This window comes from Bubalus kerabau, chromosome 5 (assembly GCF_029407905.1).
Source record: "Bubalus kerabau isolate K-KA32 ecotype Philippines breed swamp buffalo chromosome 5, PCC_UOA_SB_1v2, whole genome shotgun sequence".
In the NCBI taxonomy this organism is placed as follows: Eukaryota; Metazoa; Chordata; class Mammalia; order Artiodactyla; family Bovidae; genus Bubalus; species Bubalus kerabau.
This window is the reverse complement of record NC_073628.1, coordinates 78,098,588-78,111,266: the sequence shown is the minus strand read 5'-3', so window position 1 is coordinate 78,111,266 and position 12,679 is coordinate 78,098,588. Positions and strand designations below refer to the sequence as shown.

Sequence of the window (12,679 nt, the reverse complement as noted above, 5' to 3'; positions counted from 1 at the left end):
CCCCAACTAGAATGTCATCTTTTTGATGACAATGACGTTGTATCTGTTTATCCACGTGTTGTTCTCACCTTGAATATCACCTAGTACATAGTAAACATTTAATAAATAATGTTTGCATGAACAACAGGAGAAATACACACACCATTGTGGATTAGCCCTGATGCCTACTTTTAATAGGTTCCTTTGAACAAAACATGGTTCTTTCTAATCACTGAAGATCTTTTGCCCCATGAATGAATCAGAGTCAAGAGATGTACTCCTCAAAGAGGCCGTTTTTCATGCTAAGTTTCTAGTGTGCATGTCAGATTCAATCCTAAAATATCTATAAATTTTAGAGGAAACATATTGTTTTATTTTCCAGAGTCATCTTGTCATTTATAGGTTTAAAAGACAAGAGGTCGATTCTAGATTTACTGCTACAGAACTGAGATGGTTTTGTTACAGTACCACTGACTGGCAAGACTCATAGGAAACCTATCACCAGGAATAAGAATTAAGTAAGAGACCACCTGGTTTGGGATGAGCTACAGTACATACCCCTCTATCCTACACTATACCCCACTGCCCCCCAGTGCTACTGAAGGAGAGCAGTGAGGACCCCAGGTGCTGCCTATTACTCCAGCCATTGCTCCCCTTCATTAGCACCAATAGAGAGTTGACTGTACTTACCATTAATTGTTAGAGCAGTACGCATATTAGTATTAACCCAGCCTTGTGGTGGACCTTCATAAAAATTGAACAACGCCCATCTATCTTTAGCTGTCTGTAAGTTCTCGTATCAAAGCCATGTCTAGCCCTTCTCTTGAGACTAGATCACTAAAAAAAGTTTAACTGAACTATAAACACACAGGGTTCCCATACTGATGAACTGTTAATTTACATCTAACCAAGAAGAGTTTAGTGAAGAAAGAATTCATTATGTGGTATTTGAAGGTTCATTAATTTTATTATAGACTAACATTTTATGCAAGTTTGCATGACAATTAATATTTTTAAAAATCCTATGATAATAAAAAACATTAATGATTTAGGTTTTTGGTTTATGTAAAAAACTTACATGAAGTATTAGGGTTTTAAAAAAGTGATGCAAAAACCCGAATCTATTAAAAAACTAAAAAAGTAATTAAAATATTTAGTATTTGTAGTAAATTTTTTAAAAATCTAAGAGACACTATAAAAATACATAGTCTAAATGTTGTAGATTAAAATAAATCATCTTTATTCAAGTTACAGAAAATCAGAACATCATAAAAATCTACATCCTTTTTTAGCTAAAAGGACTCAAAACTAGACTCAACACTGTTTTCCTACTAATTAGCAAAAAAAGGTTAATTAGACAAGTTGGTTTAAATGATTTCCAATGCCCTCCTTTAATTGTTTAAATTCTATGATTCCTTAAAACCTTCAAGATCCTCTTTTTACTTATTAAAGTATTTAACTCCATAAATTTTAAACCTATTTCTGAGAAAGTTAAGGCTTATGCCTAAAAGAACAGTGATTCTACGGCAATGTATCTCTCATTTGAGGAAAGTGCAGGAAATGAAAATGATTTTCTAATAATCAGGGTTTATTTTGATGCTAGAGAGTCAAAATAAACATTGTATTCTACTAGAAGTATATCTTACCATTCCCCTGTCAACTCAGTATTCTAATTTATAAAATATACAGATCAATACTTGTTTAAATTGAAACATTTTATAGATTATCTTGAAGATGTATGTATATTGAGAATCTGTGATATGTGACGGAGAAGGCAATGGCACCCCACTCCAGTACTCTTGCCTGGAAAATCCTATGGACGGAGGAGCCTGGTAGGCTGCAGTCCATGGGGTCGCTAAGAGTCGGACACGACTGAGCGACTTCACTTTGACTTTTCACTTTCATGCATTGAAGAAGGAAATGGCAACCCACTCCAGTGTTCTTGCCTGGAGAATCCTAAGGGACGGGGGAGCCTGATGGGCTGCCGTCTATGGGGTCGCACAGAGTCGGACACGACTGAAGTGACTTAGCAGCAGCAGTGATATGTGATCAATTAAACAAAAATGTGACCTAGAACAGGCTTTTACTATAAACATTACTAAAAACATTCTGGGTTTGAGATTTCCTATTTATAGACAAGAGAAAATAGTATTAGAAAATAATAATAATAATACAATATTAAGATGAATGTTTCATAGATGACATTCATAGATAACATTCATAGATAACAATGCAAATTTAATTTTGAAAAATGTCTCTAAGTAATTTTTAAATAAGCCAAAGTCCAATTTTTAAATGTAGGATCAATAGGTCTTGAAATCAAACAATGAATTTTCCTAAAGACACCAATGAAAGGCATTTTAATAAAACTACAGATTCATTAACAAAATAAAGACATAGATATTATAATGAGCTTTCAGGTATTAATAATTCAACATGTCTCATCAAAGGTAACTTTTCAATCCCCTCATCCTTACCCCCACTCGCGTATTCCATGACTAAATAGAGAGTCTTCTCTGTTTCAATAACTTCAAACAATTTTACTGAAAAAAGAAATTAGAGATATAACTCTGTAATTGTGAGCATACTAGATATGCTTTAAGAAAATTTAAAGTAACACTAAACCAAAGGAAAAGTTGAGCATTTACTAAAAATTACTACTTACAATTTAAAGTTTAAAAGTTTTCCCAAGGATTATTACTACCATGGTAGATAACTATCACAAAATGATTTGGAACCAACTGCTGGGTCAAAAGAGAGTTAAGTTTCTAGGATTAAAAACCTTATCCCCTTTCAAATTAGAATAAAATAATAAAAAGGAAAATCTTAAAATCAGAATAATAAAATATTGTGAATGCTTAAAAAGATACTATTATCATAACGATTCAATCAAAAATGTTAAATAATCTTTGGTACAGAAATAAAATATTTTATAATTATGTGATATTTTAAGTTTCTGATTAAAATCTACTAAATTATCAGACTTATGTAGTTGAAATTATATACCACAGGGAATTGCATTTGTATCTCTAATTAAACATAAGATTTTTTTAGTGAGCAAGAACCACACTTCAAGAATAAACAGATTAAAAGAATAATTGCTTTTTACTTCTTATAATCCAATGACTTTGAGTAATATGGTGTAAATTAATTTACAAATAAATTTGTCTGTAAATATGAGGGGAAAATAGAACTTACGGAAATAAGTTCACTAAAATTGAAATAAAATCTTTATTTTCTTTAAAATTCAAACTAGTTATTTTGTCTATAGACTATGAACAAACCCAAGTCCAAACTGCCAAAATATCTGGAATTATTTCTTATCCATATCTAAATGGCATGCAATCTTTAGAGAGATTTTTAGTAAGGAGATATAAGAAACACCTGTATACAGCAACTCCAAGTCATATGTATTATTTTAGTGAAGAGTAGAAGATAGCAAGGTAGTAGAAAAATACAATTTGTAGCCTTCAGTTAACTTCTTTATAATATTTTTCCAAAGTAACACTTTCTGAGATTATCACTTAGGTTATCACTTTTCTTCTTTTTATACAGAACATCCTTAAAACTGTATCATTTTAAATAGCCTCAATAGTATTTAAGGAAAATATTTTATCATTAATTGTGAAATATAAATTTCATACCTATGTTAGGGTGATTCAATATCTTCATTATTCGTACTTCTCGAAACAACTGTGAAAGGAAACAGGAAACATTTCTGCTAAAAAAGAATACTCAACAGAGAACCAATCAAAACATCTATTTGAAGAAATTTATCTTCTTGTAAGACACTATAGGATTCTGGTCAAATAAGAGATTTATTTCACAATTCCAACTCTACTAAGACTTGGCTTCCAGGACAATGTTAACTAATTGAACTCAAATGGTTCTGTGTGTGTGTGTATATACCATATACAATAAAAAAACATTCAAATACTCATTAGTAGGAATAAAAGAAAAATACTATGGAAATGAAACTAAATGTACATTCTTATGACTTTTATTCAAAAACAACGTTCTTAGGAGGTGGGGGGCCTGACTCTTTAGTTATCTCTACTGGTTGATCACACTATAAGCAATTATGAATAAAGGTATATAAACCATTAAGCTTTTGTGTGGACATAAATTTTCAATTCACTTGGGTAAATATCAAAGAGGATGATTGCTGAGTGGTATAGTGGAGTAGCTTTAGTTTTATAAGAATCCAGCAAACTACCCTCCAAAGTGGCTGCACCATTTTGCATTCCCATCAGCAGCTGAGAGTTCCTGTTGTTTCACATCCTTGCCACCATTCAGTGTTGTTACTGTTCTGGATTTTCACCATTTTATAGGTGTGCAGGAAGCCCCAATGGCTCAAGAGGTAAATAATCCACCTGCAATGCAGGAGATGCAGGAGACTTCGGTTTGACCTCTGAGTCAGGAAGATCCCCTGGAGAAGGAAACGGCAACTCACTCCAGTATCCTTGTCTGGGAAATCCCATGGACAGAGGAGCCTGGCAGGTTATAGCTCATAGGGTGGCAGAGTTGGACATGCCTGAGCACACACATGCAATGCAATGGGTGTGAAGTGGTATCTGTTGTTTTAATTTATTCTAGTTAAAGCAATAATATACAGCCATCGGGTTCCTATATCTCAAAGACGTCTAGAATATATTGTTCTATGGATAGCTTCCTCTTCTTCAGGTGGATTTTTTTTTAAATTTATTGAAATATGGTTAATTTAAAAAGTCGTATTAGTTTCAGGTGTTCAGCAAAGTGATTCATATATGAACATATCCATATATGTTCATTTTTAGACTCTTTCCCATTATAGGTTATTACAAGATATTGAGTACAGTCCCTGTGCTATACAGTCGGTCCTCGCTGGTTACCTATTTTATCCTTTAATGGATTTTGACAAGGAGTGAGGGAAAAAAACAAAAACAAGCAACAGCATAAATGTGTGTATAAGCTGGGTATGTGCTGGCTTAAAGTGACAGGCAGCTATGGACAGAAGAAGAGCAGCTGCTGCTGGAAGAAGTGATGATGGGGGTTTTAAGTGGTTAATTGACTTGGAACAATGAAGTGCCAGAATCATGCCCTGCCAATCACCCTTATTCCTAAAGAAACACTTAAATTGTCAGCTAGATTTGTCATTAACCTTCCAAACCTAGAGAATTTGGGTCAATTTAACAGGAGTAGCACATGGATTCAGTAAAGGTTTATGATGCTCTTCTTCATGATTCCCCATAATCCCTTCTTAAACTCTAATATTCCAGTTGGCTGCACAGAAGAGAGACTGGACAATGTAGAAGTCTTCTGCACCAGTCACTTGAGTCAAAGGGAGCAGAAGAGGGAGAGACAGTGAGTTCCTTACACATATGTGATTTTTTCATTCAGAACACACCCTTATTAGCAAAGACGCCAATCTTATCCATGCTTGCTCTTCCTTAGTAAAGGGGGAGAGAGAGAGGTGAGGGAGAAAGGAGAGCTGAACATTTAGACCAAGTTAAGAAGGTTACTCTGAGATGGAGAAATGTTGTAAAAATCACTGCACGCCTGTGTACTACAAGAGACACAGGAGATGTGGGTTCAATCCCTGGGTTAGGAAGAACCCCTGGAAAAGGAAATGGCAACCCACTAGTCAAAACTATGGTTTTTCCAATAGTCATGTACAGATGTGAGAGTTGGACCATAAAGAAGGCTGAGCACTGAAAAATTGATGCTTTTGAATGGTGGTGCTGGAGAAGACTCTTGAGAGTCCCTTGGACTGCGAGGAGATCCAACCAGTCCATTCTAAAGGAAATCAGTCCTGGGTGTTCATTGAAAGGACTGACGCTGAAGCAGAAGCACCAATACTTTGGCCACCTGATGTGAAGAACTGACTCATTGGAAGAGACCCTGATGCTGGGCAAGATTGAAGGTGGGAGGAGAAGGAAGCGACAGAGGATGAGATGGTTGGATGGCATCGCCGACTCAATGGACATGAGTTTGAACAAACTCCAGGAGACAGTGAAGGACGGGAAGGCCTAGCATGCTGCGGTACACAGGGTCTCAAAGAGTCAGACATGACAGAGTGACTGAACCACAACAACCAGTATTCTTGCCTGCAAAACGCCACGGACAGAGGAGTCTGGTGGGCTATACAGTCCATGAAGTTGCCAAGAGTCAGATATGACTGAGCGAACTAAGCATCATATATCCAGGCCAAGTAAGGACAACAAAAGTCTGCCATTGTTTTAGACCAGCATTTATACGAGCTTTCCCACCTTTAAAAATTTCAGTGTGATTAAAACGCACGTGAGAATTAACTAGGAAAAAAACAGAAGTTCGTGAACATATTAAATAGTCCCACATTACTATTTGAGTTTCTGATTCTAATTTCTAGTCCTATTTTTCCTCTTGAAACTGTGACATCATGATGTTCCTAACATATACAAATTTAGCAGGAGAGCTCTGGATTCACTAATACCTTTCAAACAATTGGTTCAACTTTTCTGTCGGCTGAGAATTAAGGCCAGGGTTTTAAGACTGTGTTGAATTAGAGAAGTAAGTGCTGAGCGAAGGCTTGAGATGGATGGGTCTTCCATGACTGAAGGGCAGGGACTTCACTGTCTGGACTTTGTGACAGTTGTTCTAGTTGTTCAGAGGCTTTTGTGGTTTCCTCCTTGATTCTTGACTGTTTTAGATAACTGAAGTTAGTGAACAAGCCTCAGTTCTGTGGAGAGGTATTCACTTTTCAGTTCAGTCCTTCCTGGTTAGAGTTAAGGATCAGGATTAGGCAAACTCCATTAGTGTTAATCAATACATATTTGTCTTATTTATTTCTTCTCTCAACTACTCTGTTCCTTCCAACCTCTTCCATTCCTTCTGCTTATTATTACTTTTTTGATGGTGGAAAAGTCTATTCTGTTTATTAGTAGTCAAGTGGACATGGCTAAGACAATGCTCATCCTATTTATTCTCAAAGCATCATAGTCAGGGACCAAACTGCCATCATCATCTCTACCAGACCTGCTCACTGTGCTGTCCTGGGACCTGTCAATGTTAAAGGACTTCTTCATCATCTCCGTGTTCTTGGGCAGATAGAGAAGAACTCTGGCCAAAGGCAGTGGTCAACCTTGTCCCCCCAAGGAGAGCTCTTCCAGGCTGTCATCAGAGTCACAGTATGCTGGGCTCATAAGAGGAGGCTGACATTCATCTCTTCTTGGCCTTTTAACACAGCTTTCTTGGCCTTTCAGGTATTTTGCTCTGATTTGGGTTTGAGGAGGGGCAGAAGCCCTTCTTTGCCTTCACCTCAAACCTTGTAAAAATTCAACTGTATCTTTCACAGCAGTTTACTGGCCTATTAACGTGAAGTGTGGGTGCTGCTGTACCCTGTAGGTGATGTTCAGATCTAAGAGAAAGGGCTTTGTATACACCTTCTCAGAGACACCAGTCATTGAGGGATTTTATATACAATTTGACTATATTAACAGAACCCTACAGATTAAACTCTCAGCTTTTTAATTTCTAGCATTACCATTTCATTCCTCTTTTACTTCAGACATTATTATTAGGACATCAAATATTTTATGAAGTTATTGGTACTACCAGTATTAAAACATAGGCTAACTTAAGCTCTCCCCATGAAACAGTTCAGAAAAAGAAATCTCAATATACTTAAATTAGTATATATTAGATGATTTCTAACTAAAAAACACAAAATGCTTAGTATTACTTCTAAACTTGACAACTTGTCATCAATTATTAAATGCAAAATAATAGGCTCTGCCACTTTGCCTAAATTTTACCTTCATATATGAATGATAACTTTTTTTTTTTTATGAACTGGTACTAATTTTATAGTGCTATAGTCTTTCTCAACGGCTTGTATGGATACAACTGTGGGCTCAAGTTGCCATTAAGTAAATACAATTATTTGAGATATCAAATCAAATAATTTCAGAGAGAAGATACTAAACATTAAATAGATTAAATTTGAAAAATGTCCAATCTCACTAGGCAGAAATCATGAAAATCAAAACAAGATACCTTCTACGAGATTGGCAAAAATTAAGAAATCTGATAATATAAAGTGCTGACAACAATGTGGAGCAAAAGTAAATCTCATACAAAGTTAGCAGAAGTAGATGTTGGTGTAGCCACTTAAAAGCAATTTGACATTATTTAATAAATTTGAGGATATGCATGCCCTTCAACCTTGCAATTCTACTTGGAGAGATATATATCCTTCTATACTTCTTTAGAAAAATAAGTACATGACAATAAACACTGCTGCATTGTCTGTAACAGCAAAAACAAAAAGCTAAATAGGGAAAAAAAAAGGAAACACTAAAACAACAGGAACAATCTAAATATAAACAGAAAGATGGACTAACTAGTAGATATCTACTAAGAGAATGGGTAAACTGGCTTATTTGTACAATGGCAAATAATAATAGTGAAAATAAATGAACTAGACTATACACACTAACATGAATAAAACTGTAAGACAATGCTAAATGGAAAAAAGTAAGTTGCAGAAGAATAAAAAGCTTAAAATAAATAATATACAGTATTTTATGTAAAGATACACATGTGAAAATTTTTTAAACAAATGAATGGGAATAAGAAAGACCAAATTCAGAATAGAAGTTATTTCTAGGTAGAAAGACAGGAATAGAGCCAAGAAATGACACACAGGGCTTCAACTGTATCTCTAGTTTTATCTTATAAAAAAAGATCAGGAAAAAAAATTTAAAAAAAAAAGAAAAAAGATCAGAAATGAAACATTTCAGCCCAATAAATAAATATCATGAGAAAGCAACTTTTTTTTAAATGGGAAAGATATTTTGAAGTCTCCATCCAAAAATTAAAAATAGACTAGTGTACTATATCAACAAACTTCCCAACTTAGAAAAGCCAGGAGTATGACTCTTAAAATAACTGTGAAAATATTACATAGTTCTTGAGAATACAGAAATAGATGTACATTTTTCAGCCAAAAAAGACTGAGAAATTAGAACAGAGGTCTTCAGAATCAGAGGCAGAAATACAAGCATCAAAAGCAAAATCCAAATAGTACTATTCAAGCAAAACTAAAGCGATGTTTTATGAATAACTCTTGGTTGTGGGTGCTTAATTTTAAGAAGGGCAGGAGGATTTAACACCTGTTGTGGAAATAGGAAAGGCTTCCCTGAAGAAATTACTCTTAAGGCTGAAATGTGAGAAGTGAGCAAGAATTAAGTGAAGTGAAGTGAAAATTGCTCCATTGTATCTGACTCTTTGCAATCCCATGGACTGTAGTCCATGGAATTCTCCAGAACAGAATACTGGAGTGGGTAGCCTTTCCCTTCTCCAGGGGATCTTCCCAACCCAGGGATGAAACCCAGGTCTCCAACATCGCAGGCAGATTCTTTACCAACTGAGCTATCAGGGAAGCCCAGAGGGAGTGGTAAAAGCTTAAGAACAGGGTGGGGTGAAAAGCTGCAAAGGCCTGATGCCTGAAACAGTATGAATAGGACCAGATGAAAGAAAGGCAGCGGAATCAGAGAAGGAGGGGATGAGAAGAGTGGGGAGAAGCTAGGGAAAGCTGGGGGACCATGAGATGAAAAAAGAAGGTAGGATCTGAACACCATGTTAATGAACTTGATTTCCAAACTACAAAAAATGGAATGCCATCTAAAAGTTTAAATAGAAAGACAATATAATCAGACAGGTTTTGCATTCTTGATGACTTTTTAAAGGGCATATATATGTGTGAGTGAGTGTGTGTGTGCGTGGTGGGGGGTGTTGGGGGGGATGCAAAGTGCAGAAAACCTAGGTGGAAAGCTACTGGGGTAGTCCAAGGAAGAGAGAACAGCAGCGGTGTCGAGAGGATCGGGATGAGAAAGACATTTAAGAAATAAAATCAGAACAATTCAAGGACTGAGATGGTAAGGAGGAGGGAGAGGGAGGGGCCAAGGATAGTTCTGAGGCTTCTGGCCTGCACAATTTGGGGACAGTGTCACTCACTGAGACAGGACACTGGAAGAGCAACAGGCGGGCAACATACTGATCAGGCGGGGGGAGGTCATGAGTTCAGCTTTGGATATAAGTTTGGGTTATCTTTGAGGGATTACAAGCAAATGTAGGAGGGGTTCTGAGTTGAAGAAATAAATCTGTGTTTGCTTATAGGTGACCATTTAAACCAGAGTCACCCTTGAGACAGCCTTGGAAGAGAACACTGAGAGTCCTAGGACCATGCCTTGTGAAACTCCAACACTGAGCGGCAAACAAAAAGGAATATGACTCCATTTAAAGGAAACAGAAAAGAGGGAGCCAAAAACACAGAGGAAACATAAGGGGAAATATAATCTTCATTCAATACATATTTGCTATATTAAGAATTAATTAATTAACATATGTATTGGACTCAATGACATGCAGCTTTAATCCTAAGGCAGTTTCCATTTCTAGCTTTACTTTTTTTTTCCCCTTATTTCTATTAAGTTTAAAAAATCCTAAATTATAATCACAGATTGACCAGTGAAAGGAACGAAGGAAATACTGGGAGGTATGTCAGAGACATTCAGATTAATTAGAGCACCCAGCCTTACAAAAGCAGTTCTTTAAGAAGCTTATGCACAGCTCTCAGACAGAGTCTAGGCTATTGATCTAATCACACTAAAAAGTCAGAAGACTAGAAATTTCAGTCTGAAGGATAATAGCAAATGGTTCTTAATATACTCTTTGGATATGCTTACTCTGGAAAGTAGTCTTCATATTTGGATGTAACATTTGTTATGTTAAACCTGCCTATAATATGTTATTGAACTCTTTGTCCAATAACTGAAGGCTAAAACAGGGTTTAGAAAACTCAGAGTTTTGGTTAGTGAACTGCCTGAAATACAGTTTGGTCTTTCCAAAAAGGAGCTGCCCCAGTGGTTCAGCAGTTAAGAATCTGCCTGCAAGGCAGGAGATGTGGGAGACGCGGGTCTGATCCCTGGATCAGGAAGATCCCCTGGAGAAGGAAATGGCAACCCACTCCAGTATTCTTGCCTAGGAAATTCCAGGGACAGAGAAGCCATCCAGGGGGTCACAAAAGAGTTAGATACAACCTAGCGATTAAACAAGAGCAACTCTCCAAAAAATCTGGTTATCTTTAACATTTAAACTGTTGATATTTTAGTTAGACATTAACATTATTAGTATCACTTTTTAAAAGAAACTTGTTCAGAAACTAACACAATATTGTAGAGTAATTATACTTCAATTAAAAATAAATTTAAAAAGAAACTTGTTTGAACACCTGCTCCCTCAAATTCATCATATTTCAGTGTGAAAGATACACTTTCCAATTCTCCACACTGTGTGCTACACAGACATCTCCCAATAGCCAAGATTTTATGATAGTCCCTGTTTCCAGCATTCCTTTAAAATCAAATCAAGGTCAGAGATATGTTACCAACCAAAAATTTCATGAAGAATGAAGCAGTGAGTGACTCGGCATTAGGTATGATCCTATGTATTCACACAGCAGTATCACTCCTTGTAGGTGTTTGAACTTATATATATAAATTCAGTAATGATTCAAAGACAACTTTTGCAGTCTACAACCAGCTTACTAAACGCTAATTCTTCTCTTATGACTTAGGTTTTCATTTATCCACGAAAGAACTGGTCAAGACTTTTCCTTCAAATCATCTACACACATGGAAAGAACTGTACACAAGAAGTACTCAGCATGTAAGTGGTTTTTGCAGCTACGAAGTGACATATGTGAGAGAGCAAGCATATGTGAGAGTAATTGGTTTTCAGCCTATGTTCAACAGGGAGATTTGTTAAGGAGTATTGCCAAGGAGCTTCTGCTTTCTTCTTGATCCAAAATATTTGTCAATAATTATAGGACTGCCTTTAAAAGTTCGGTTTTTTGATTTGTTAAAAGAAATGTAATTCTGAATTGCTTCCATGATTCTGTCTTCCTCTCTACTTTTACTGACCAAATTCATCAACATGATACAGATTATTTTGAAGATATTCTGGAAAACTTAACTACCTTACCAGAGAGGTCTCTGGGCTTCATCTGAAAACTCACTGAAGTATAAATGGCTTAGGTTACCATTAGACAACATTTTTACACAACAGATAACACACTAGCAGTAAATGAATTATTCATTCAGTAAGTTTGACTCCTAGATGTTAATTCGAAACTTTTTATACTTGCCCTGCTTGTGATCACTGTCATAAGGATTCCTATTCTATGTAACTGGGATGCAGCACTTCTCATTATTAATGAGTTTTAGTAGTCTTGTTTCTGTTTTCATTGCAGGTTTTACTACTCAGCAGATGACTTCTGAACCACTGTGCTATTTTTGTGATTTTGAAATATAATACAACACAGTAAAACAATAAAATATGCAAATTAATAAGTAATATACAGAAGATAAACTGCACCCTGATGATTGTGAGCTGAGACAAACTAACAAAAACTTTGTCAATCTGTTATAAATTAATATGTCCAAGTTTCAAAACTTGGTGGAATTTCAGAGAAAACAACAACTAATCTTGCATTTCAAGTAAGTGAACTATGAATAAAACTGCTTCATCATTCTGCTTTTTCTCCATCAGTAATAGGCTGCTTAAAAGATCCCCAGAGAATCACTAGTATAGTTCATAGACCCTACTCTAAAAAACCACTAATATGTGAGGTGGGAGTCATGCTTCAAAGAGGAACAAGTAAATATAACATCTATGCTAA

General features: G+C 35.8%; 1 protein-coding gene and 1 long non-coding RNA gene across 3 annotated transcripts in view; one reads left to right on the top strand and one right to left on the bottom strand.

The window, feature by feature from the left end:
• MARK1 (microtubule affinity regulating kinase 1) overlaps nucleotides 1-12,679 on the bottom strand; it is a 140,799-nt gene that overhangs the window by 42,683 nt on the left and 85,437 nt on the right. For both annotated transcript variants that reach the window (XR_008714818.1, XM_055581927.1), the window contains exons 4-5: nucleotides 3,624-3,672; nucleotides 2,457-2,522 (exon numbers count right to left, since the gene is read on the bottom strand). Coding sequence is in view for 1 of the 2 variants with exons in the window: in XM_055581927.1 (XP_055437902.1) it covers nucleotides 2,457-2,522; nucleotides 3,624-3,672 (115 nt within the window). In the remaining variant the exon portion in view is untranslated. The remainder of the gene's footprint in view (nucleotides 1-2,456; nucleotides 2,523-3,623; nucleotides 3,673-12,679) is intronic.
• Nucleotides 9,502-12,352, top strand: LOC129652865 (uncharacterized). The gene is made up of 3 exons (XR_008714819.1): nucleotides 9,502-9,560; nucleotides 11,576-11,667; nucleotides 12,251-12,352. It is a non-coding gene; the product is annotated as an uncharacterized LOC129652865 (long non-coding RNA).